This window comes from Cetorhinus maximus, chromosome 22 (assembly GCF_964194155.1).
Source record: "Cetorhinus maximus chromosome 22, sCetMax3.hap1.1, whole genome shotgun sequence".
Classification (NCBI taxonomy): Eukaryota; Metazoa; Chordata; class Chondrichthyes; order Lamniformes; family Cetorhinidae; genus Cetorhinus; species Cetorhinus maximus.
This window is the reverse complement of record NC_135900.1, coordinates 44184020-44210529: the sequence shown is the minus strand read 5'-3', so window position 1 is coordinate 44210529 and position 26510 is coordinate 44184020. Positions and strand designations below refer to the sequence as shown.

General features: G+C 42.4%; 1 protein-coding gene across 4 annotated transcripts in view; it reads left to right on the top strand.

Moving 5' to 3' along the window:
• LOC144696651 (tubby-related protein 3-like) overlaps window positions 1–23114 on the top strand; it is a 152686-nt gene extending 129572 nt beyond the window's left edge. For all 4 annotated transcript variants that reach the window (XM_078568203.1, XM_078568202.1, XM_078568199.1 and 1 more), the window contains 5 exons: window positions 3873–3985; window positions 10022–10136; window positions 12499–12597; window positions 19641–19812; window positions 22813–23114. In XM_078568203.1, the coding sequence (XP_078424329.1) occupies window positions 3873–3985; window positions 10022–10136; window positions 12499–12597; window positions 19641–19812; window positions 22813–22946 (633 nt within the window). In that variant the 3' untranslated portion in view covers window positions 22947–23114. The remainder of the gene's footprint in view (window positions 1–3872; window positions 3986–10021; window positions 10137–12498; window positions 12598–19640; window positions 19813–22812) is intronic.
• Window positions 23115–26510: the final 3396 nt, after the last annotated feature.

The following is a 26510-nucleotide window of genomic DNA, read 5'->3' as shown; positions in this document are numbered from 1 at the left end:
TCAAACAAATTTCAGTACTCTCTGTGGGGAATCAGAACTTGAAAGAGGGTAATTAAATTGTCATCTTATGTTGCCTGAATTGACAGAAGTGTTGGAGTAGGAACGTGGAAAGGCTGAAGAGAAAAATGCATTGTTCTTATATTGTGTGCCGAAACATGGACAGTCCACTTGCAAATCAGAAGGATAATGTGTGGCCTGTACGTAATAAATATATATAAAGATTTTCCTATGATGGGAGAGATAGTAAAAGGGAATAGATTCATAGATTCAGATAGGAAAGGTGATGTATTAGGTTAGAACAGCTTGCTTCTTGAGTTTAAATTCCACTCACAATTGAATGATGGGGCGGAATTTTGTCAGCTCAGCAGAGATAGTTTGGGAGGCAGGAGGGGTGGCAAAATTGCAGTGGATAGTATGAGGCAGGAAGCCTGATGTGATGACGTTGCTTGGTGATATACCCAGGGGTGGCTGGGCTGGCGGATTGAGGCTCTGCTTAAAGGCAAAAGGAAGGTCATTAAGTCTGTGAAAAGGGTCTTTTTTAATATACATTCATTCATGAGATAAGCAATGATATTGCTGGCTAGGCTAGTATTTATTGCCCACCCTTAATTGCCCTTGAGATGGTCGAAGGTGTGCTGTCGTCTTGAACCGCTGCAGTCCGTATGGTGTAGGTACACCCACAGTGCTGCTGGGAAGGGAGTTCCAGGACTTTGACCCAGCGACAGTGAAGGAATGGTGATATATTTCCAAGTTAGGATGGTGAGTAGCGGTGGTGTTCCCATGGCGATTTTACCAGCTATTTACAATTTTGCAAAGGGCTTAAGAGAACAACGGAGCTCAGAGCCTTGCCAGCTATAAGGAAGCAGAAGCTCAGTGTTGGTTGCAGTCAGGGCCATTACGAGAGATAGCATGGAAGTGATAGTAAGGAAACAGTGGCAGTACCAATCGGCAGGCTAGCCAAACTTGACGAGGAAACAGAGACATTCTGATTGAGTCCTCTCTGATTTGCCATTTGTTGTAGAGATTATTGGGGGTGGGGGTGGGGGGGTCGGTGTTGGGAGGCCTTGAGAACTGAGTGCAGTAATTTACAATGAGGTTTATTCACTCAAGCTTTAAGACCTCTAGTCAGAAGGAGCATCAGAGAAGGAGAGAACTGCAGCCAGAGAGAGAGGCTACAGTACAGTGGGGGCATGAGAATCATGAGACTGATGGGGGGCATGGGCGAGGGTGGCACAGAGAGACATGCTTCCTGTGTGCAGACAACACTACCCACCAGAGAAGGGTTTACCACGAGAAGCTCTGCTTCCTGCAAATGTTGAAGCAGCAGTCGCCGACGACTGTGCCTCTCCAGAGAGGTGGTTACTGAGCTGTGCGCATGATAGAGGAACTGAAACCAGTGAGAAGTGGTGGGCACCCAATGCCTATGGCAGTGAAGGTCACTGTGCACTGGATTTCAATGCCTCAGGATCATTCCAGGGATCTCCTGGAGATATCTGTGGGGCTTCCCCAGTCTGTAGTTCATCATTGCACCAAGGTGGTTGCCAATGCCATGCTCATGAGGGCCGGCCAATGCATGCAATTTTGCAGCAATCTTAGTCAGGCTGAGGGGACGTTAGGATTCATAGCCATTGCTGGATTTCTGCGGGCATTGTCATCAACTGCACACATGGTCATCAAGGCTCCCACATAGCAGGCAGCAGCCTTCATCAACAGGAAGGGCTTAATTACAACTGGTCTGTGGCCACTGCAAACAGATCCTTCAGATCTGTGTAAAGTCACCAGAAGCTGTTATGATGCCTACATATTAAAGTGGTCCCTGGTGCCAGACCTTTGCAGGCCTCCCGCATGCCTTCAAAGATGGATACTGAGTGATGATGGCTAACTGTTGAAGACACATCCACTTGCAGAAGCCCAGCATGGATGCAGAGGAGCGATATAACAGCTACAAGGGGATAACTCAAGCAACCATCATGCAGGCTATAGGGCTTAGGAAGATGAGGATCAGATGCTTTCAGATCTGGTTGAGCCCTTCAATATGCCCCAGTAATGGTCTCATATATCATTATTGTGTGCTGTGCTTTGCACAACCTGGCACTAAAGAGAGGAGAAGCTTTGAACAATGAGGACATCTGGAATGTGATGCCTCCTCTGAGGATGAGGATTTGGAGGGGGCTGCTGACCAGATGGAATACGATAAGACCCTGAGGGACCGCAGACGAAGCACAATATGATATGCACAAGGGAGGCTCATGACTCACTAATAGACACATTTCTCAAGAGCCTTACTTAATAAATAAATCTTCTACATTCTATAGCACGAGTTTGGGCTGTCTCAACTCAGTTCCTGTATAAACAAAGACCAACAGCACAAGCTAGCTACGTGGTTACGGAATTGTTATTTTCACTCAGGCACAAACTTAGCTGATGTGGCTAATGGAACTATAATCTTGATTAAACTTCTTTGAGATGTGAGTCCAAGGAACTGAATTTCTTTACAAAGGACCAGCAAGATAATGCACAGAAGAAGGTGTAATGGCGGAGCACTTTGTCTTTGTGTTTTAAATTGGATTTGTATTATGATCCCTGTGGGAATCTGTAAACCAAATAAATCAAATTTGCCAAAGTACCTCCAAATGAAGAAATTAACTGAACAAGATTATGCTTTTTATAACCTTTATTGGAACATAAATCAATGTAAATTAAACATCAATTAGCAGGAAAATCACACCTGGTACAAACTATAAGTTATATACGGAATAGCAAACACCACAAAAACTATCTCACAAATCTTATAGGCCAGGGGGTTCCAAAACCATGGGTTGTGACCCCTGCTCAACAATTCTTCCCCACTGCTTTCACTATGGGATTGCATCAATTTTCAAGCATTAAAATGGGATCACCGTGGGAAAGGTTTGGGAAGCACTGTTATTGGCAGTCCTAACACCTATACAGTCCAAGTTCCAGCTGCACAGTTCTTCCAAGCTGAATTCCAGTCCCTTTCCTTTAAGGACTTAGTTGATTCTCCATAGGCAGCAGCTTCCGCATAATTAGGGTTCCGCCCATGCAATCTTCCCCAGATGGTGCACTTCCTTCCAGAACCTTCTCAACTCTACTCTCTAGCTCTCCTGCCTCTGCTTCTCTTTCTGTCTGCCTGCCACATGGCCTCTATATTTTAACTTCCTTCCTATTGGTGCTGCTTCCAGGTCAAGGGTCACCAGATCACATGGGCTAGTATTTGTTATCCAAAAATTATAATTAATCCCTTTATATGTGATACAAACTCTTAAAAGTCCTTTTTAAACATTTTTTAAGAACAGTTACATATTCCACAAACATAATTACCAATTTTCCTTACTGTTACTGCTTCTGGGTCAAAGGTCATCACAATTTGGCATTGCAGGTACATTGTTTTACTTGCATCCAAAGCTCATGTTAATGCAATATCTGGTTGAGTACATACATGCAATTAATGTTGCAGTTCATTTATTTTTACAGACCAATTTTTTTGAGCATGCACAAATTCTGTAATAATTCTGATTGTATAAATGAGAGAGCTTTGCTCTGCATTTGACTTGGGGAGTGCTTGAAGCTGATCTGGGGTGGGAGGAGGGATAATTTTTCCAAACATGTTTCCTTCAGGGGACTTCACCTGCCACTAATGCATATTTGGAAGATTAACCTTGAATTCCATTAGTATGCATATTTTGCAGCAGTGTATTCTTCACCTTGATGAACACATTGAATAACTCAAATCTTTGAAGAGCAAACACATTTCCTAATGGGTTTCTATTATGACTGGAGACTGATAGAGTGGAGCAACTGGCTGTGATGAGAAGAAAACTCTGAAAATGTTATTGCTTTGTTTTACACAGCTGTTTTTGTTAGCTGGAAGAAAAAGGAAAAAGAGCAAAACTTCTAATTATCTGATATCCGTTGATGCGACAGACTTGTCACGAGAAGCTGACAGCTACGTAGGAAAATTAAGGTTGGTATCTTTTGATGGGATAGTAAATGATAAATTATCTTTTATAAAGTCCTGCACAAACGCTAAAGGATTTCATAAGCTGCAAGCTTTGGTAAATAACCTGTGCACTGACATGATTAATATTGCTGAGTTGCATAAATGTGTTATATGAATGTTGCATTGGCCCATCAATATACTGGATTTTATGATTCAACCATTGGACATTGACTTCAGTTTTTCTTAAATAGTTGGTTTATTTAAATACTGCACATTGAGGAATTGCTGAGCAGGTACTAATTCAGTTCACAGCTTTCATTTTGGGTAGGAACTCACCAAGGCTCCTTAGACAACACCTTCCAAACCCACAGCAGCTGCCATCTAGATGGACAAGGGCGGTAGACACATGGGAACACCACCACCACCTGGAAGTTCCCCTCCAAGTCACTCACCATCCTGACTTGGAAATGTATTGCTGTCCCTTCACTGTCGCTGGGTCAAAATCCTGGAACTCCCTTCCTAACAACACTGTGGGTGTACCTACATCACATGGACTGCAGCGGTTCAAGGAGGCAGTTCATCACCACCTTCTTAAGGGCAATTAGGGATGGGCAACAAATGCTTGCCTAGCCAGTGATGTCCACATCCCATGAGTGAATAAAAAAATATAGACCTTTTAAGGACTTGGCAATGCAGTGGGTTTGTGCAGTGCCCCTTTCCTCAGAGACTTGGCCAAATTAATTTTTTTTTATTCATAGAAGAAAGTTTATTTGATAGTGAGTCTAAAACAATTTCTTAGTAAGCATAAATAGGCAAAATAGTCACAATTGATAATCTTAACTCAGCAATGCTACGAGAATGGATAATATATGCAGTAGCAATGTTCCACTAGTGTATGTAAGGTGTGCTGCTGAGTTTGGCTAAATTGACATTCTTGAGCTGGATTAAGAGAGATTTAAAGCACACAATCTGGTCCGCAGCAGGCAGATGTGGGGACATCCGAGCTTGCCGGCACTCTGAGGACTGCTGGAGGCCACAATTCTGCTGAGTCCAACTCAGATGATGACCCTCAGGACTCAGCCCTAAATCCGATACTGGAGCTGCAGCAACAGCCAAGGGAATATCAGGAAGGGATGTCAGCTGCATTCCTCAGATTGCAACATATGATGGAGGAGCCTGTCTGTGCTCAGTCGAAGGTGATAGCACCGGCATGCCAATGCACCGAGTTCAACACTGGCAGGTTGGCGGCCGCAGTGGAATCTTGGTCCAGGACATCAGTCCTGCATTGCCGCAGGAGCAGCACTCCATTGCTGTAGCCCTTGGTGGCATCCATCAGTGGCTATGCGAGAGGGGGCGCAGGGCATCTAGATCTCACTCCAGCTACCCCTTCTCCTCAAGGAGTCAGCAAGGGGCCCTCGGGCACCCATAGGGAGGGGGACCAGTAGCTGGGCACCCTGGGGGCAACCACCCGGATGACTCCGACACAGTCAGGCCAATTCAAATCCCCTCTTCCTGTGACCCCGTCCCCTCCAGCCCCACAAGCTGAGGAGGGTGCACCTGCCCCACAGCAGGACACCCAAAGAAGGCCGGGGCCCTCCAGATCTCAGCCATCCAGGGGACACCTGCCAACGTCATCACAGACAAAAGGGCACAGCAGGCCGCCGCCTCCACCTTCACTGTAGATGTTGGGTAAGTACCAAGATGTAGCGGTAGGGTTAGGAAAGTTATAAAGATTTAGAAGTACATTGGTGGCACGGGTGTTCACAACATGTATGTAATCTACACAAATGTAAATAGAACATACCCATTTCACATTTCCTCTTGTGTATGTCTCCTTTTTATGATGAGCTGTGCTGCTGTCAATCAGGTGTGATACCATGGCCTCTCCCCACTGCTTATCACAGATGTCGCTATCATGGGCCTCTCATCTATGTAGTGTGCTTCCATATCACCACAGTGTGTGTCCCTTTTGTACATCATTCTCGACATCAGTGATGTCTCAAACTTAATGTTAAGTGTGTTTGTGGAACGAACCTCGTTCACATGCTTTGCAGGGTCATATCATGTGTATTCTCGGCTGTGTAAGATTGAGGCCTATCTCGCCTGCATGCTTGAAAGATGAAGTTGCAGTGTCTAAGGAAACGGGTTCACGCATGGAGAAGCGTCATATCGTGCAAATCCATGTGTTCTGAATCAGTAGGGTTGTTACGCCATGAGCCCATACTCGGAGCTTTTGTGTGCTTCTGTCAGACAACCATGTTTTTGACATTGAGTGTATGTCTGCTAAGCTCACCAATAAGTGGGGGCACCTTGCCATCTCAAGGTGATGAAGCTCGGCCCCTCTCAGCTACATTATAGTCCTGGCGCTCAAACATCCAGTCTTGTGCGCCTCTCACCTTGTGGTTGTGTGCCTTGCGGGGACAAGGCTCTCATCACAAACTAGGGATGCAGCGTTGTGTGTCCCCTCACCTAAGCACACACCAAGGTCACTGATGCTAATTCCAAAAGGTGTTTTCTGGCGGCCAATAGAGGCTTTGAGCATGCTCTGGAAGTGCACATGGTTGCTTCAGACAATGTGTAGGGGAGCAATGGGATAGGAGCGAGGATGTACTGAAGCTGAAATGTGCTCTTTATTAACAATGATGCGTTCTCTTGAAAGCTTCATGGTGTCTATGCGTTGTGGACTTGGCAAGGGCCAGGTCTGGCCATAAGGACACAATGTCAGCATTAAAGAGGATCCATTTTAATGTTTGGCAGGCATGTGTTTGACGGCTTCATGCTCAGGTGGTCCGCATCCATCTTTAGCTGAGGATAAATGCAGCCCAGGATCCCTAACTAGAGTGCCAGATGCCAGTGTGATTTGGAAGAATGCACCACAGATGACTGAGTAATTTCTAAATGGATTCACAGCAGCGGAACGTCACCGACTGCCTTGCCCCAAGTGTGAATTATCTGATTCACCATCGATGTTACACAGAGTGCATATTCTGTTGCTTGAGATGGATTTCCTTGAGGAGCCTTGTCACATTGAAGGCATTCAGCTACGAGAACACTGAAGATTGACCGACAGCGCCTGGCTCTTGAGGGCTGCTGCTGCCACTGATATGCCGGAGAGAAGCTTGAAGAGGCAGCACTTTCTGATGCCTGATGCCAGGACACCCCACCTCTCCAGTTAGCACCCCATCTCAGCAAGGACACATGCTGCCAAGGGTTCATCATCCTTCAAAGGATCAGGACAATGTGGGCCTGATGTGTAACTATTCACTCTTATATTGAAGCGCATGGGCGAAATGAGAGGAATTTCAGCACTGGTGCTCACGCTGGCCCATGAAGGAGGGCTTATGTCAAATAGGGTACTAACTACCACTCATCATGCTCCTAGTGGCTATCAGCGCCTTATGCACACACCTGCCTTGTCTGGCCCATGCTATGGCCTCTTCCCCTGCAGCCTTGGATTCCTCAAACTCATCACCCTCGTCCCCTTCAAGGTCATGCAGCTCCTCCATCTCATCATTTGGCAAGTCTACCCCCCTTTGCAAGGCCAGATTGTGCAGCACGCAGCAAGCCACGATGATTTGTGAGACCCTCTGTGGACTGTACTAAATTGCTCTGCCAGATCTGTCCAGGCCTCGGAATTGCATGTTTAGGATTCCTATGATGTGGTCCATCAATGCTTGAATAGTGGCATGAGCCTTGTTGTACCATCTCTCTGCAGGAGTCTGAGGCCACTGAAAGGGCATCATCAGCCACTTCCTTTGTGGGTACTCTTTGTCCCCAAGGAGCCAGCCCAGATCCTGTGGTCCCTCGAAGATGTCTGGGATCTGTAACCTACTCAAGATGTATAAATATGGACGCTCCCTGGGTATCTGGCGCAAACCTGCATAATCAGTTTCTTGTGGTCACAGACCAGCTGTACATTGAGCGAGTGGTAGCCTTTCCAGTTTATGTTTGCAGGGCTTGTTGCCAGGGAGCTTCTATAGCCATGTGAGTGCAATCTATGGCACCCTGCGGCAATCCAATCTCAGCAAAGCCCAGTGCTCTGGTGTCCTGGCTTGCTTGATCTCTGATTGTGGGCATTGGCAAAAAGGGCACCTGTGACCTCATAAATGCATTTGTGCATGGACGCTTGAGAGACCCCACAGAGGTCTCAGTGGTGTCCTGGAAGGAGCCACTGGCATAGAAGTTCAGAGCGGCCGCTACTTTTAGAGCCACCAGCAATGGATGCCCTCCCAGTTTCCGTGGTGCCAATTCCTGGAGAATGTGGCAAATAAAAGTTATCAGACCCCTGGGCATGCTGAGCTGTCGGTGACACTGGTTCTCGCTCATCTGCAGATAAGACGTGGATTCTGTAGACCCTGAGTCTTGTGAGCTGCCTAAGCATGACGTCTCAATGAGCCTCATCCCCTGCGTCTGAAGAAGACTCTGTTGGCCCTTGGTCTGGAGGGTATTGTCCCTTCCTTTGGCGATCCAGGCACCTCTGTCCAATCTTCTCCTTCTCTCATGCCTATAAGCGATAATGGAGGCAATAGCAAATCCAGACTCCATTTTCCTGATGGTCTCCTCTCTGCAGCATCAATGAGAAACAGGCAAGTGTCAGCATTAATCTCCAAAGATCCTCTTTCTGTCAGTGACTCGTCAGCGAATGTGGATTCAAGGGCCTTGTTCCCATGTTGGAAATATGGCCAGTGCGAGGTATGTATCAAGGTCCCCCACCCCAGCAGCAGTTCTCCCCCCCCCCGCCCCACGCCTGACCCCAAGCACATGACCAACTGATTGCTTTAGCTAGGTGCTTGGATGTGCTCTTTCAACCCAGGCATTGGGAGCCTCATTCACTGCATTGTAATATTACAGTCTTGGGAATAAACATGATGGTAAATGCTCAGTCAGGGAATGAGATTATTTAAGGGGGGCCTGGGGCTTCTCTTCATTGAACCATCCAGCACCAACTTTCTAACCGGCTTCTGGAGCTTGTCCACTCGCCCAAATGCTATGGAGTTCATTATTACTCTGCAAACAAGGGGTTAAAACAAGGAGACCAATTAATGCCACCCTGTGGGATTAGTCTCACATGAATGGGCATCATTACTTAATTTTACTGATTCCCTGCACTGTCATTGAAAGGATCCTAACATGTCTCAGCTGTGCCTGCCTCTCTCCTCATTTGGGAATACACAGTTCAGTTGTGTGGCAGTGTAATCAGTGCTGCCCCCCCCACCTCCCCTGCCCAGTGCATGCAGCTGCCTTATAATCTGCCTGCAGAGCCCTCACCAGTAGAGCTTCTCCTCATTTTAATTTAGCACTATACCACCACTGCTGAATGAAAGATGGTGATGCAGAACTTTCACTGCCAGACCAACTTGGATCTTCCCTGTGAGAGTATGGAAACCCCTCCCATCTTCATGTTCAGGTTTCCCACCCTGTCAGACCTTCCTATCCACCTGTATTCCTTGACCCCATTGTGCTTCTGGTGCATGTCACTTTGTTAGCCCCTGAACATTTTGAAGTGGATGTGCCTGTGGCCCATGTGGACCACACCATCCCCATCTTGAGGCCACTTACACTGTTCAATTTTTCTCCCCCACCCCATGCACCTCCTGCCCTCAAGGTGCAAGTCGCTTATATCCCATTGTGAAACACGTCGTTCTAATTGCACACCGACGTGCCCGGATGATCTAGCTTGGGGGATGATTCTGGTGAGGAGACCTTATAATGACATGTAAAAATATTGAAATGATGTTCTGTGGTGGGAAATGTGGCCCACCGTTAATGGCTGGTGCGCACAATTGCAATCTGGTTTTACGACGCCGTAAAACTGATTTTTGGTTTTCAAGCGAATTTTCTGCTGCTGTCTGCAATGACACCCGCCACGAATGGGAGTGGAAAATCCCAGCCAATGTCACTAGAAGTATCTTATCACTGGTTATATAATTGTTCATTTTTACTGGTGTAAGCAAACAGATAAAAATTTCTTATGTCTGTGCATTTCAGAATACTTGATCACTTGTGCCTTTGCTGTGGATGACTGTTTGTTCATATTGTGTTGAATTTCTTTTCCATCAGGTCAAATTTAATGGGAACTAAATTTACGATCTATGATAATGGAGTAAATCCTGCAAAAGCAGTTGGATTGCTCGATGAAGCCAATACTAGACAGGAGTTAGCCGCAATTTGCTATGTAAGTATTACAGCAGTGGAATATTTTATCATTCTAAAGTCTGCAGTGCCTAATTTGGACAGCCCAATAAACAGTACTGAAGTCCTATGGGTTTATACTCAGTTCTACAGTTACAGCCTGAGCAAGATTGTTGAAATATATCTGTAATGGTGTTGCAGGCCATTTATAATTCTCTATGTAGTCTTGTTGCCACATAGAGAAATAGCAGTTACATGGGAACAACGGTGAAGAACAGTAGCTACAGGCAATGTTTCTGTTAAGCTATGCGTGTGGGTGGCCATGCAGCTTCACAAAAAAGTGCTGTGTATAACTCCAAAATTTTACACAGAACATTGGTTACAGGTAATGATGGCTAGTTGCCCTGACATCAATTTCTTAATGTAATTTGATAATGGTGACAATGAAATGACCAGATATTCGTAAAAACACATCTGTTTCTCAAATGGCCTTTATGCATAATTATTTATGAAATCTGCCATTCTTATTGAGTTTGGCCCTGAATGTGAATTCAGACCCGCACCAATGTGGTTGACTCTTAATTGTCCCCTGAAATGGCCTTTGCAAGTCACCCAACTGGTACACAAGGTGGCTCACTCCCACCTCTTGAGGGCAATTAGAGATGGTCAAGTGATGCCCATATCACATGAACAAATAAAAAATAAAGTGAATGTGAGACTGGATGGTGTAACTGATTAATTATAAATCTTTTTACCTCCTGAAGCCTAGTTGTAAAGTTAATCCAGCCTTATGAGCTGAGTGTAAGGATCCTAAATTAAAACTAATTTGGATTGCCTCAACTCAGTTTTAAATCAGGTATAAATGCTCAGTACAAAACTGCTTGTAGTTTGGCATTAATTGGCAATACAGTATACTTATAACTCTGATCAGAGAGCCATTGGGTTACTGGTAGATGCTTGATTCACCAATTGTCTGAAGCAGAAAGTGTTCCTTTTTCCAGTACTAACATCCCTCATCTTGAACACAAAAAATAAGGAAAAAGCTTGTTGCTGCAGAAATCTTGCACAATGTTCACCATTTGCAATTCCTCAGATACTGAAGCAGTCCATGTGCTCGTAGCAAGGCCTGGACAATATCCAGGTTTGGGCTGACAAGTGGCAAGTAACATTTGTGCCAAACAAGTGCTAGGCAATAACTATCTCCAACAAGAGATAATCTAACCATTGCCCCTTGACATTCAATGGCATTACCATTACTGAATCCCCCACTATCAACATCCTGGGGGTTGCCATTGACCAGAAACTTAACTGGAACAGCCATATAAATACTGTGGCTACAGGAGAAGGTTAGAGGCTAGGAATCCTGCGATGAGTAACTCACCTCATGACTCGCCAAAGCCTGTTCACCATCTGCAAGGGAGTGTGATGGAATACTGTCTTCTTGCCTGGATGAGTGCAGCTCCAACAACACTCAAGCTTGACACCATCCAGGACAAAGCCCATCTTGATTGGCACCCCACCCACAAACATTTACTCCCTCCACCACCGATGGACAGTGGCAGCAATGTGTGCCATCTACAAGATGCACTGTAGGAACTCACCAAGGCTCCTTAGCGCCTTCCAAACCCACGACTGCTGCCATCAGAAGGACAAGGACAGCAGACATTTGGAACACCACTATTTGCAACTTCCCCTCCAAAGCACTCACCATCATGACTTGGAAATATATCGCCGTTCCTTCACTGTTGCTGGGTCAAAATTTGGAACTCTCCCCCTAACAGCACTGTGGTTGAACCTACATCACATAGACTGCAGTGGTTCAAGAAGGCAGCTCACCACCACCTCAAGGGCAATTAGGGATGGGCAATAAATGCTGACTTAGCCAGTGATGCCCACACCCATGAATGAATAAAAAAATGTATTCAGACTGGGGACAACCATACTTTTTTGAAAAAAAATGCCCTGGCATAAAAATAATTATAGTGAGTGATATGTACTCTCAGTCACATCAATAGTTCAGTGTAACAATAATTACTATGAATAATGGGCACTTACCCAGTAATAGTCTGCAGGTACAACACTATTACATTCAGCGTTACACCTCAACATGTTCATATCCGACCTTATTCCTCTCCAGGTACAGCACTTTTAGGTTTCCCTGGTGGCATCTTGGGCAGAAATCCGCTGACCTTGCAGACCCCACTTCAAAAACATATACTTCAAGCATGCCTCTTGTTTCCTAGCTTTTTATTTAAATTTAAGTAAATTAATCATTACAGGAGTCATTGTCAAATTACATTTGGTTTTAAATTTCCTCAACGATATGAAGAAGGTTTCAGTGTTCATGAATAATAAGATGACCGTGAATTATTAATGGAATCAGTTGCATTTTTCATTCTTTCTAGGAGACCAATGTCCTTGGCTTTAAAGGGCCACGAAAAATGACTGTTGTCATTCCAGGAATGAGCATGAGTCATGAACGAGTGCCCATTAGACCTCGCAATGTAAGTCATTAGAAAAAGTTAGATCTTCATGGTTGAGGGGTATTTAAAATCAAGTTATATGTAATCATACCAATAGAGTTTCAAGGAACTGTTGGCATGCTGATTAAACAGTGTTGCTGTAAGAAAGCATGAAATTTGAAATTAAAAACATAAAATGCTGGAAATACTTAGGTCAGGTAGCATTAATGGAGAGAGAAACCGAGTTAACGTTTCAGGCCAATGACCTGAAATTGGACAGCATGATGGCACTGTATATTTCAGGACCAATAAGAGGCACCACGGAGTTAGAGGGACAAAAGTTTATTTTCCCTTTAGTTTCAGATTCCCAGTATTTGCGGTACTTTGCTTCTGTATTAATTTCAAACAATTCTGAATTAAAGCTGCCAGAGACTCATTTCACTTAGAACATTTGTCCTGGCAAAAATTTTTACACAGCCTGGATTCAAATTTAAGTTTTGCAGGTTAACATAGTAATTCAACTAACTGTACACCCAGATCCCACCTTACATAGATTTTAAATACATTTTCAGAGTACCTGTTCTCTTATAGCAACACTATTAGAGTAAGAGGGAGAAAAATTTAGTTTCTCTATGCTGATTATGTTCTAGCCTCCATTAGGCAGGTCGACTAATGTTCTAGCCTCCGTCAGGCAGGCCGACTAATGTTCTAGCCTCCGTCAGGCAGGCCGACTAATGTTCTCACCTCCAACAGGCAGGCCGACTAATGTTCTGTCCTCTGTCAGGGACAAAATTTGTGTTCCTTTCTACTGCCTTTACTCAGTGCATTGGTATATACAAGGTGTGTGTTTTCACATCCTTGTCGTGAGAATTTCAGTTAAGTAATCCCAGCAGCAAACTTTTTGTAAGTTTTAAAATAAAGATGATTATTTATTATCGCGCACTTGCCCTGGATTATAGAACATGATGTCTCACTTACTCGTCTCACTCACACTCTCACAGACACAAAGATTATATACAGACGAAGGTAGAACAATGCGGTTGTAACTTATAATTATCGCAGTATGTTTTGTGGCAAGCTGCAGTTTCTTAGATAGAGGTGATGCTTTAATGTTGAAGTGAAAGTCTGGTAAAGGGAAGGGTTCTCAGTAAGCTGCAAGGTTTCTTGTCATCAAATTTTCAGTAGGTTAGTTCTCTAAGTTGGAACAGGCTGGAGACAGTGTCCTTCTCCCACTTTCAAGGTATTGCTGTTTTGTTACCTTGGATGCTAGGATGACTTGCAGCTAGTTCAATGGCGTTCGGTGCGATTCTCTCTGTCTGCAAGCAACTTCTTCTGCAGACAACAAACGTGGCAGTCCCATCATGTGACTTTCATAAATTTAAAGTCCTTTTTTCAAACAAAGGGCGATGTGTCTATTTATTCCAACCACCTGAGTTGCCTTTTGACACGTTGAGAGTTTGAAGTAGCCAATTGTCTTTGCGTTTGAATGACCCATTCAATTCAAAATTACTCTTTTGAATTAATTTGAGGAATAGCATTGATTCAACATCAGTCTAGAATCTCCCTGTAGTAATTATGGTTTTATTTAATGTGTAATGTACCTTTAAGAATAATGCTTGGTAAGAAAGATCACATGATCTGTAGTAACCAATAGGAGAGTAGCACAGGCTAACTTAGCAGACAGTGTAGAGATAGAGTTGGAGTTGAAAACATGTAGTTGCTGCTGAGTACATTGTAAATAAACTTTATGTTTCAACTTAAGAAGTGTCTGCAGTTCAATTCTATTATTAACAGCACAACTTGGCCACCCTTACAACAAACTGGCGATGAAGATAAAACAGGATTGAACAGAAGCAATTAAGTTAGAAAGAAATCAGCACTGTACCTTGCCCAGTGATTGTAAGTAGCAAGCTGTATTAAAATTAAAGAAGCTATCCCCTCTCAGAATGCCACAATTGGGAAAATTTATCCTTTTGACCCAACCACTTATGATTGGTCTCATTACATAGGACACCTCATGTTCTTTTTTCAAGTGAATGAGATTACGGGGGCAGGGAAGAAGCGAGCAATCCTCTTAAGTGCATGTGAGAGTGAAACCTACAGTTTGATTTGAAGTTTACCGTCACCCAGTGCCCCAGATTCGAAGAATTTCGATAAATTGGTGGACCTCGTGAAGGGTCATTTTCAACCAAAGCCCTCGGTCATGATGTAGAGATTCAGGTTTAATTCGAGAAATAGAGCCCTGGGTGAGACAATTGCATGCTATGTAGTAAATTTGAAGCAGCTAACGGAACATTGAGAGTTCGGTACGTCTCTAAACAACATGCTCGAAGCTCATTTAGTTTGTGCTATAACTGAGGATACTATTCGGGAAAGATTATTGTCCGAAGTGAATTTGGATTTCAAGAAGGCGCGAGTGATGGCACTGGCCATGGAAAACACAGTAAGAGATTCGAAAGCAATACAGGGTGTGCCGTCCTCCACATCAGGTGGGAAACCCCAGCCGAAAAGGGCACAAAAATGCAAGACTCTGCCGAGAAGCGGGAAACAGCCCCCGCTAGCCAAAGAATAAAGAAAAATAACAGCAGCAAAATCGAAGAATAATGTTAATAGAGGTGGAAGCAAGCAGTCTTTTAGCGATTGGCAGCTTAAAAAAATCGAATGCTACTATTGTCACAGAAATGGACATACAATGAGGCAGTGCAAGGAGAGATTCAAGCAGGCTTGTAAACAAAAGAAGAAGCCCAATGAAATCTACAATGTAGAAGAGCCTGAAACAACAAATTCAGACAGTTACTCATTGTTAAATCTGAAAGCTGGAAAGACAGAACCAGTATTTGTCACAGTGAAAGTAAATGGCAAACCTGTTAAAATGGAAGTGGACACAGGAGCTTCCACTACAGTAATTGTGGAACCTACCTTCAGATATTTGAATATAGGTGAACGTCAATTAAGTTTAGAAGAAACAGTTGCCAAGCTCAAAACATACATGTGTGAAGACATTTAAATAAAAGGCATAAGCAGAACAACTGTCAATTATGGAAGCCAATCGGCAAAGCTATCCTTGATGGTGGTAGCAGGTGAAGGGCTAAGCCTCCTGGGCGAAATTGGTTAAAGGAGATTAAATTAGAATGGGCTGAAATTTTGCAGCTGAGAGCAAGTGGGCTACCAGAGCTACTTTGAAAGTACGCCACCGTCTTCAAGGACAAACTTGGGGAAAATCCAGGGCCTGCAGGAAAATTTCATGTGGATCCAGAAGCAACTCCTCGCTTCATGAAGGCGAGACCAGTGCAATATGCACTGTGATGAAAAGCAAACACTGAAGTGGACAGACTAGAGAAACTGGGCATTATACAACCCGTGCGGTTCTCAGAATGGGCAGCACCCATAATCCCCGCCCTGAAACCTGACTAAAGCATCCAAATTTATGGAGACTACAAATTGACGGTTAATAAAGTAGCTAAGTTAGACAGGCACCCCATTCCAAAAATTGAAGACCTGTATGCCAAGCTGGCAGGAAGGACCATCTACACGAAGCTTGACATGAGTCATGCTTATCAACAGCTAGAGTTGGATAAGTCCTCCTGGGAATTTGTCAGTATTAATACCAACATAGGGTTGTACCAATATACACGATCGCCTTTCGGTGTCATCTCAGCTTGCGCCCTCTTTCAGAGGACAATGGAAACTTTACTGCCCCAAGTTGTAGTCTATTTAGACAATGTATTGAGACAGGATTCACTGAAAAAGAACATTTGGCAAACTTAGAAGAAGTCTTAAAACGTTTCTTACAAGCTGGAGTGCGTTTAAGAAAAGAAAAGTGCACATTCCAAGTGAGGAAGGTAATCTATTTGGGTCACCGGGTAGATTCACAGGGCCTCGACTTGGCTGAGGAGAAAGTGAGAGCCATAAAAGAAGCACCTCAGAACTCAAATCATTCCCAGGAATGATCAACTAACATGGGCGATTCTTACCCAATTTATCTACAGTGCTGGTCCCCCCCTGCATTTTCTACTCAAAAAGAAGCAACGTTGGTCTTGGGAGGCGCCCCAGAAAGAAGCTTTAATAAAGGTGAAGCAAGTGTTCATTTGTCCAATCTATTAGTGCATTATAACCAGATGGAACAATTGGTTCTGACATGTGACGCATCTCCCTACAGAATGGGAGCAGTGCTTTCTCATTGGATGGATGATGGCAGGGAACGGCCAATAGGTTACATGTCTAGAATGCCCACCATAGCGGAAAAGGGATACTCACAGATAGAAAAAGAAGGCCTGTCCATCATCTTTAGCGTCGAGAAATTTCACCAGTACGTACACAGCTACCATTTTACAATCCTTTCAAACCACAGGCCATTGCTAGGATTGTTTAGTGAGGACAAAGGTATACCACCCAAAGCCTCAGCAAGAATACGAAGATGGGTTTTAATTCTGAAAGCATACGAATACACTTTTGTACTTTGGCCTGGCAATCAAATCGCAAACGCCAATGTCTTTTGCCTTTACAAGAAAATGATGAGCATGTTCCAGTTCCACAGGAACTTGTTTTACTGTTAAATTTTCTTAGATTCCTCGCCAGTATGTGCTCAACAGATCAAAGACTGGACAGTCAGGACCCAGTCCTATTTTAAGTACGAGAACAAGTGCTGCGTGGTTGGTCACAGGAGCCTGCATCTGATGAAATGAAACCATACTTCAACAGAAGACATGAAATAACCAGCTAGAATGGCATCTTATTGTTGGGAGCAAGAGTGATAGTTCCTCCAAAGGGAAGGGAGTCTCTTTTAATTGAACTACACAGTGCACATCCTGGAATTTCCCGAATGAAGACCATTAGCACGCAGCTATCTATAGTGGCCTGGGATGGATGGCAAAATAGAGAGTTTAGTAAAGCATTGTGTGCAATGTCAACACCTCAAAAGTTGCCATCGACAGCCATGTTATACTTTGGGAGTGGCAGGTAGACCCTGGGTGTGGTTACACATTGACTGCATAGGACCTTTCTTGGGAACAATGTTTCTGCTCATTGTTGGTGCCCATTCAAAATGGTTGGACATATGAGGTGAAGTCAACAATGTTGGCCGCTACAATTGAGAAACTACATCAAAGTTTTGCCATTCGCGGACTACCAGAAGTAGTCATTTCCGATAACGACACAGCATTTACGAGTGCTGACTTTCAATGGTTTATCGGCCTCAATGGTATCACTCGTAAAAACTGCACCGTATCGCCCTTCCTCAAATGAACTGGCTGAAAAGGTGGTTCAAACATTCAAGGCAGGCATGAAAAAGCTAACTAGCAATTTCTTAGTAACCAAGCTAGGACGCTTTCTTTTTCATTACAGGACTACCCCTCATACAACAACAGTTGTCACACCTGCAGAGTTATTGTTGAAACCCCATCTCAGGACGAGATTGAGTTTAATAAAGCCGGATTTAGAGGGGAAGGTGGAAAGGAGTCAGGGAAGCCAGAAAACTAAACACGACTGGCACAGGCATGAGAAGAAATTTACCAACAGGGAAGGACCAAAGTGGTTACTGGGTGAAATAAGTGCGGCGACTGGACCTCTACCGTACCACATGGAGGTGGAAGGCCGGATCATATGGAAACGTTGACCATTTAGGGAAGAGAGAGACAAATGACCAAGATTTGGTTCCACCAGTGATCATGATCATTTCCTGTTGAGGGTACTCAACCCAGGACTAACATGTCTGATGTTCCTGTAAGAGTTGAGGATACAAAACTGCAAGTGCCCACCGAAGTAACTGATGTTCAAGCAACTCTGGAAAAGGAGGTTCCTGACAAAGAATCTGAAGCTGTGGAGCTGCGCTGTTCCACACGTACCAGGAAACCACCTGAAAGTCTGAACTTGTAAATTTCTTACCCAGTGTAAATATTTTGTTGTCTTGAGTACTTGTAAATATATGTATAGCTGAGTTAAAGAGGGAGGAATGTAGTAATTATGGCTTTGTTTAGTATGTAATGTACCTTTAAGAATAATGCTTGTTAAGGAAGATCACATAATCTATAGTAAACAATAGGAGAGTAGCACGGGCTACCTCAGCAGACAATGTAGAGATAGAGTTGGAGTTGAAAGCACACGTGTAGTTGCTGCTGAGTACATTGTAAATAAACTTAACGTTTCCACTTAAGTGTCTGCAGTTCAACTGCATTATTAACACAACTCGGCCACCCTTACAACACTTCAGTTTGTTTCTTTTGAGACAGGTTAGTGCTTTCAATCCACAGGCTTTTGTTCAGTTTTAAAAATATTAAGTATTGACTTTATATTGATTTTAAAGTATTGACTATATAAAGCATGGACTAAGTTCATAATATACAGGAACATGACACCTTTCTCGGGCAGGCCAATTATATCCCTATCCAGATTGGTTGGGGTAGGGAAATCACTGAAATGCTGAGATTGGCTTATTAGTGGTCGTGGTTTAGGAGCAAATCACCTACCTTCTCTCAAGGGAAGACGACATTTGAGGGGGATAGAAATTGTTTGAGGGTTTTGGCTTTCCTGTGTGTCATATAAAGAGCAAATTTAAAGGCCATAAACTCTACCTGCATGTGTAATTTTTACACCAGAATTAAGGTCTTTTGGATACTGGTATAGTTTCTCTAAGGATAAGGGTGATCAGTGATATAAACAACTAGTGGCATTCCCTACTGAACAATAATAATATTTAATTCAAAACAAAATTTCAACAAATAAATGTACAGCAGTTGGATACTTAAAACATTAAGGCTGCAATTTAATTGCATAATCTTGTTCTGCATAGCTAATGTGCAACTGTTTCTACAACTGGCTACATTTTGTAAATTTAAATTTAGCTCTTTAATTTCCATTTTCCATTTATAGATGCCTTTTGTGTGCATTTTGTTTTTACAAAAGCACCTGTTAACATAACAGCAGAAATGAAAACTTTAATGCATGTGACTATCAATTTGAAAATATGGGAAACTACTTATTTTCCATTGCCTAATCCTCCAGTTCTCCTTTGTCTCATCTGAATTCTCTCTGCCGAATATATTGCAATTTTCTGCAGTGATTACTATTGCTTTCAAAAAATCCTACAGGAGCACGAAAGTTTGCTATTAATGTGGCAGAACAGAAATATGGAAAACCTAATTGAGCTGCACAACAAGGTGCCTGTTTGGAATGATGACACACAGTCTTATGTGCTGAATTTCCATGGAAGAGTCACACAGGCATCTGTCAAGAACTTTCAGATTGTTCACGACAATGATCGTAAGTATCTAACCTCAGAATCAGGCTTGTGAATCTCACCTGTAATTGGAAGTTCATCTGAATGTGAAATTCATCTTTAACTTCAGTGTGTACGTTGGGATAATTTCATCAGTACTTCCCTCCTTTGCTCTTTCACAGTGCCATTTTGCTTCAAAATGAGATTACCGTGTTGCATACTGAGCCCATACTGGGTCAGTGCTGAATTAAAATATTTTTTCTTTTGCAACATTATAAACTGTGTTTCCCAGCTGCGAATGTTTGTTGCCAGTTTAAAGCTGGATACCCAAAAAAACTGGAAAAATGCCAATCTGAGGTTATTCAATGAACTGTCTCTGATTATACTGATTGGCTACTTGCTGAGAGTGGAGAATTTGCAGGTACTGGAAGGAGAAAAATGCCACTGAGATTGTTTCCACTACCATTACTACTTTAAAAAGAAAATTACTCAGCTACACTTGGCGTCTCCTAGATTCTCTCCAGATTTTATTTCCTTACTTGACCCACTTTTGGCTTGTTGATTTTTTTGTTTGTTCTGTGTGTGTCTCTTTTTTCCCCTTCTCTTTCTCTCATGCCACCCTTACATGTGCTTACTCTATCTGTCTCTAGCTATCAATGTGTGTCTGTCTACATCAGATACCCTCTGCCCAATCTTCACATTCTTTCTTTCATTCTCACCTGCTGTCCCATTGAAGAAGAATTACACCATTAGTAGAAGCTGGATCTTGTTTTCTCCATGTGTATCAGAAATTTTGCATCAACTATTGTCAGGTGCAGGAACCAGTGCCCCAGCTTCATATATCAGCGTAACAGTGTCTGGGGAGAGAGAAGAGCTATGTGTCTTTTTATTCTTTCAATATTGTCACACAGGTAATCTGATTTATGTCATTGTGTTTAATAAGCAATCAAAACATTTGGCAAAAGTTGACTCAGTTGTGCCATTCTGATTTTGAAATGTATGGTAAGTGTGGCCTGTAAATGGAGATGATCTTCTAGTCGCCAATATGATGTTTGTAACACCAGTGTGTTTGACTACAGAAGTCACATGGGAATCAGTAAGTCATGAGAATATGAATAATGAAAGTTGTGCAGAATTTCATACCTAAACTTAAAAGTAATCTGCAATATCATTATTGTCATTTGGCTTTTCTCTGGAGAAGGATCTATGCAATACTAGGATCAGGTACTGGTGCTTGCAGTCTGTCATTAATGGTAGTAGCAATTACAGTTGTTGATCAGAGTCTTGCACAAAGCACATTGTTGGATGCTTTGATGGTTCAGTAAAGGCAGCGTACCACTGAGCTAAACAAACTGAAAGGGCCTATTTCTATTGGCAGTGTGTGTTGATTTATTTTACACTGCCTTCTGCCAATGCAATATGCCACGCAAGATGGCACTGGTACGCACATGTGCAGAAATCCAATGACGTTACTGCTGGAGCCTGCAGCCTGGAACTCAAGGGATATTTTACTGCAGTCATGTTGGTGAGCGTTTCTAAACTCTGTCTCTCAATCCCAGAATTGTAAGTGGACTGTAGGTGAGTGTTAGACGAGGCAATATAGTCTAATGCTCACAGCAACCTACAATCCACTTGCATTACTGGGATAGTGAGACAGAATTTAGAAACACTGACCTACATGACTGCAGTAAAATATCCCACAAGGAAAAGATTTTAGTTTCTTGTCTGTAAATCCTTCCCTTTAGTCCCCTGTAAAACGAGTTTCCAGAATCCATCACTGTCAGTCCAGCAAAGGAATTCACAACATTCTGTTCTCCGGCTGTTAGTGATGACCGCGCATGTGCCCTGCTGGACATTGGCCCTATAAAAATTGTGGCTGTTAACCCAAGCCTGTCATCAGCATACAAGTGCTGGCAGCAAATGCAGCCTTTAATTTATCTTCATTGAGGTGGTAGTGAGGAAACTGCAAAATGTTTGAATGACAGGGGGAGAAAAATCGACATTTGTTCCCATTCTGTTGTCATCCAATTACCCTTGCCACAACCCAAGAGTTAGTTTAATTATCTCTGTCTTGTCACATTGGAGGGCTGTGGTGCAAATCCCACTGCCAGCTTTCTTGGGGTGCTCTGTTTGAATGAGTGTCAGAAGAAAGTCAGAACAAAGGAAAGTGAAAAGGCCTTAAACAACCCCCACCCCCCTGCAACCCATCCCACTCCATCCCATCACCTTAAGAGTTAAGCTGGGCATGCTGTTATTGCAAGCGTAATCCCAGTCCTGCCATTTTTGGAAACCTCTGGAAATCCACGGGCAGTTTTGTAATGTGCTCACCTGGAAGCAGTGGGGTTCCACTCCCAGTTATTTTTTGGTGCATCCAGAAAAGGGGTGTGTCCCAGGAGCAGTGAAAAGTAATAAATATGCCAAGATGTGTTTTTAGCTTCTGTTTTAATAATCCAAAGCTTTAGATGGTGCAATGTACTGGAAATATTGGAAGAAAAGTCACACTCGCCTACCCTTGTGTAACTTCTTCTGGTGGGTGGTTTCAGTGGGATGTTGGTACAGGTCTGGGAGCAAATAACAAATATTAGCTAGTGCAGGGCAATCTATTAAGTGGGGAATAACTTTATTTAGTGTTTTTCTGAAGAGGACAACATTAATGTGGTCATTGTTTCCAGAGGTGGTTTGGGAGTTTGCACAATTAAGTGCAGTCTGCAGAGCATTGTGAATTCTGTAGCATATTGAGATCCTTTGTGGTCTCAAGTTGTGGAACTGCAATACACACACAGCACCACAGGGTTGGGGTTCTTTCAACCTATAACTGCATTTATTTTTATTCAGACTAGATCACAAACTATTGAGCTGATCCAAGGGTAGTTGGCACACAATCAGCAGTCACCATGAAAATTTGTCCATGTCTTTGAATAGTTCTGCTAAAGTTGGTTAATTTAGTGCTGCTGTTACAGCTAGTGCACAGAGAATTGTAGTAAGAAATATAGAAAAGGCAGTTGTCACACAAACAATAATGTTTTCCCTACTTTCCCCACCAGCTGACTACATTGTAATGCAGTTTGGACGAGTGGCAGAAGATGTTTTCACAATGGACTACAATTATCCAATGTGTGCACTGCAGGCCTTCGCAATAGGATTGTCCAGTTTTGACAGTAAATTGGCATGTGAATGAGGACAACAGTGGGTGCAGGCCTCCACTTTTTTTAAGAAGACGAAAACAAAAGGGACATATTTATTGCACTGTGATGGTTTTGTGGTAATCATGCAAACAGATCTACTATGGAATTGATTGAAATCAAAAATGGAAACAAAAAAAGGAAATAAAAATTCTCCAAATGTCAGAAATAGATTCCCAAGTGGCCTAGCAATCATGGCAGGCTGATCATGCTTTCAATGGACCATATTTTACACTGTTGTACTTGAATAAGATATTCTGCCAAATTGCAGTATGCATCTAGTAATCACTGTTCACATTTGCCCATTGAGACAAAAGGAGAACGATATAAAACTAGGATGCAAACTAAATATATAGAACAAGAAGAGCTGCCTGCTTAAATTATGTCACAAATGAATGGCTGAAATAATGACAAGTTTGAAACCCTGTACAATTTTAATTTACATAATATTGTATTTTCTCTTTTTCTCTTCATCCCTCCTTTTTGGAGGCATTGACATAAGCTAGGGCAAAGTTCCAAAGATTGGAGTGGCCCCCAGTTTCAATTTGCCATTTTTCATGTTGCACCTAGATAGTAAATGTTAATAAATTGAGTCAAGCTAACTTAGTCCTTATCCAATATCCACAGAAAAGCACTTCCAGCAGTGTTGCTGGGTGGTCAGTAGGTCAAGGAGTCTTAGCTGGCAGCAACCGTAAAGCCCCCACTGGTGCATTAGCTGAGATCAGCTATGCTAGCAGAGTCCAGTGTTCTCTTTCTTTGCATCTGAGCGCCTTGGGATTATTTCCATTATAAATGCACTATAGCAATGCAAGTTGTTGTTGAACTGATGATATATGGCTGTGGCACAATAGGCGGTGCATTTCCTCACTGAGACATAAAACTAGCTACACAGAACATGATTATTTAGATACATTTTGACCCTGGACTTTCAAATAAAGAGGACATGGTCAATAAATTTGAGGTTTAAAGAGCTATAACTTCATGAAGGATGATTAGTGATTCAGAATGTTAAATATTAGATAGAAGTACATGAATACAAGGCAATATCCCATTTTTTTAAAGTTTAAAATATTAATTTATGGAAGACACCCAGATTGCCAGGTAATCCTAAATATCATTTCTATACTCATATTTGAAATTAATTCCTTCTTTATTGTTTTATCTTTCAAAACTGCTGATCAGAGGAAATCAGGACAGGGACATTTTGTTTGGAGACCTAAATTGAAATGAAATTCTTCTTCTGGGACATTGTATACTATGCACAGTGAGAGACACACTCCATTCTCATAACAGAGCTTTATGGTATCTCCAGAATATCTCTGCTTCATTGCCTCTGACCAGCAGTTGTCAACACACAGCACTGGACCAAGGAAGTATTTAGAGATATTTCCCCAAGAGTTGACATTCAACCATCACACAAAAGGAAATAAAGCTGATTTCAGTTCAATTCATGTATCTAAATCATGGCACCTGTTGTGCATTATTGTCTGTTTTGTTACCTTCACGCCAGCTTAAAAATAAACTCACTCATATAAACTGAAAGGAGTGTGTTTCAAGGGCAAAACATATCTTGATAGTTAAGTGACATTAATGAACTATCACTCTGATCTCATTATATAATGTGAGCTCATGTATTTCTGCCTTGAAACACATTCTTGCCTGTGTTTTGCCTTTCTGTAACGAACTCCAGCCTAAGTGTTCTTGTTGTAACACGCTCCAACTTGTGTGTTTTCTTCTGTGGCATGCTTCACGCTGTGTTGTCGTCCCGATGATTTGCTACAACCAATGTATTTTTCCTAAATGATGAGCTCCAATGTGTGTGTTTGTGATATAATCTTCTTCAGCCTGTGTTCTCACCATGACATACTTCCAGTTTATGTTGTTTCTCTGATACATTCCAACCTGTCTTTTTTCTAACATCCTGTAGTCTGTGTGTCATCACTAGTTGGCACATTCCAGCATGTGTATTCTTAATTTACATAATTTAGGATTTTGTGGCAATTAAAGAGAATGCTGTTCTCTATATCTGATACATGCAGGATTTTGTTTTTTTAAAATCCTGGTAATTTCTATAAATATTTAAGCTTTGATTCTTAGCCAAATTGCTGCAGTAAAACGCCTAAACCTATTTTGCCACAATGATGGATAATTTTTATTGCCTTTATGATATCTACATCACATCCATACTTGCACACTTCAATATGCCAGCTGCGATGGTAGTTTACAGTGCTTTGTGTCTGTATCAAAGAAAAAGCCATCCTGTGATGTTCTGATGTACACCGACTATGGAAAATGTCATTGATAAACTAAGCAAAAGCCAATCAAAAGCTGTCTGTTTTTATTGTGAATTTCAGGAGTAATTGATTTTCCACTTGGTGAAACGTCAACTCCTTATCATTTATAGTGGCAGTTATTGTCATTTAGCCTTGTTAATATGGTTGCTATTTTCACAGTTAAAATGCAACAATTTTTTAAGCTAGTATATTAATGCTCTGTATCATTTGTACACCAATGCTTTTAAATTTACTTTAGAAAGGATTTTTCAGTTGTACAGCACATAAAAAGGGAAAAAGCACATTCACACCAAGTTAAAATTTGATGCATTCTACAAATAGTTGGGCAATCCACTCCACCAATTTACCACCCAAATAGTTAAGCTGAAAATTGCCTTTGGTGATTTTCCCACACATCAAATCCCCAATATCAGGCAAGTTATCTTGGAGGAAGAAGAAAGACGCAATTTAACTCATTCAGAAACCAACCACTTATAGAATTATGCCGAATGGTTCCATGCCTGACACCCTTGCTAATGCATTAGTAGCTAGTCAGAAGCTGACAAGTTAATCTGCTACAACAAAAACAGAAACAGAAATACTTTCCATTTCTCTCCTGGTGTTTGACAAGGTGGTTACTAAAACCCGCTTTATCTGTACCTTGCCTGTCCTGCTAGCCACCCTTAATTAGCACATTCTTTTAGATAATATCACCACCTTCAACAACTCTTTGTTCTTTTGTCTGTGACATCTTTTGGTTATCTCCTCCTATCACTGCTTGCTTGTCCCAACAACCACCACCCAGCCCCACCCTTCTCCTCTCTCTCCCCCCCCACCCACTTAAACCAGCTTATATTTCACCCCTCTCCTATTTTTACTTAGTTCTGTTGAAGGGTCATGAGGACTCGAAACGTCAACTGTACTCTTCTCCGCCGATGCTACCAGACCTGCTGAGTTTTTCCAGGTATTTCTGTTTCTGTTTTTGTTTTGGATTTTCAGCATCCGCAGTTTTTTGTTTTTATCTCTGAGTTAATCTGCTTTCCTGCCTTGGTCAAATAATAGTGAATTGTAGAAATGCATCTAAAGATAATGGAGGAAAAAAATAGCCTTCGAAAAGGGAAGAGACAATCAAGGATTTAGAAGTTCACCGTGCCCTATTTAGTTTACAAGCAGGCACTTTAACATCCCTAGACTATATTTCACCAGAGAATTACACTTAATAAATTTTAAGCAGAGAAATGTTCAGTAGTAAAACGTACAGTATAATAAATTCCTAACAAGCAGGCA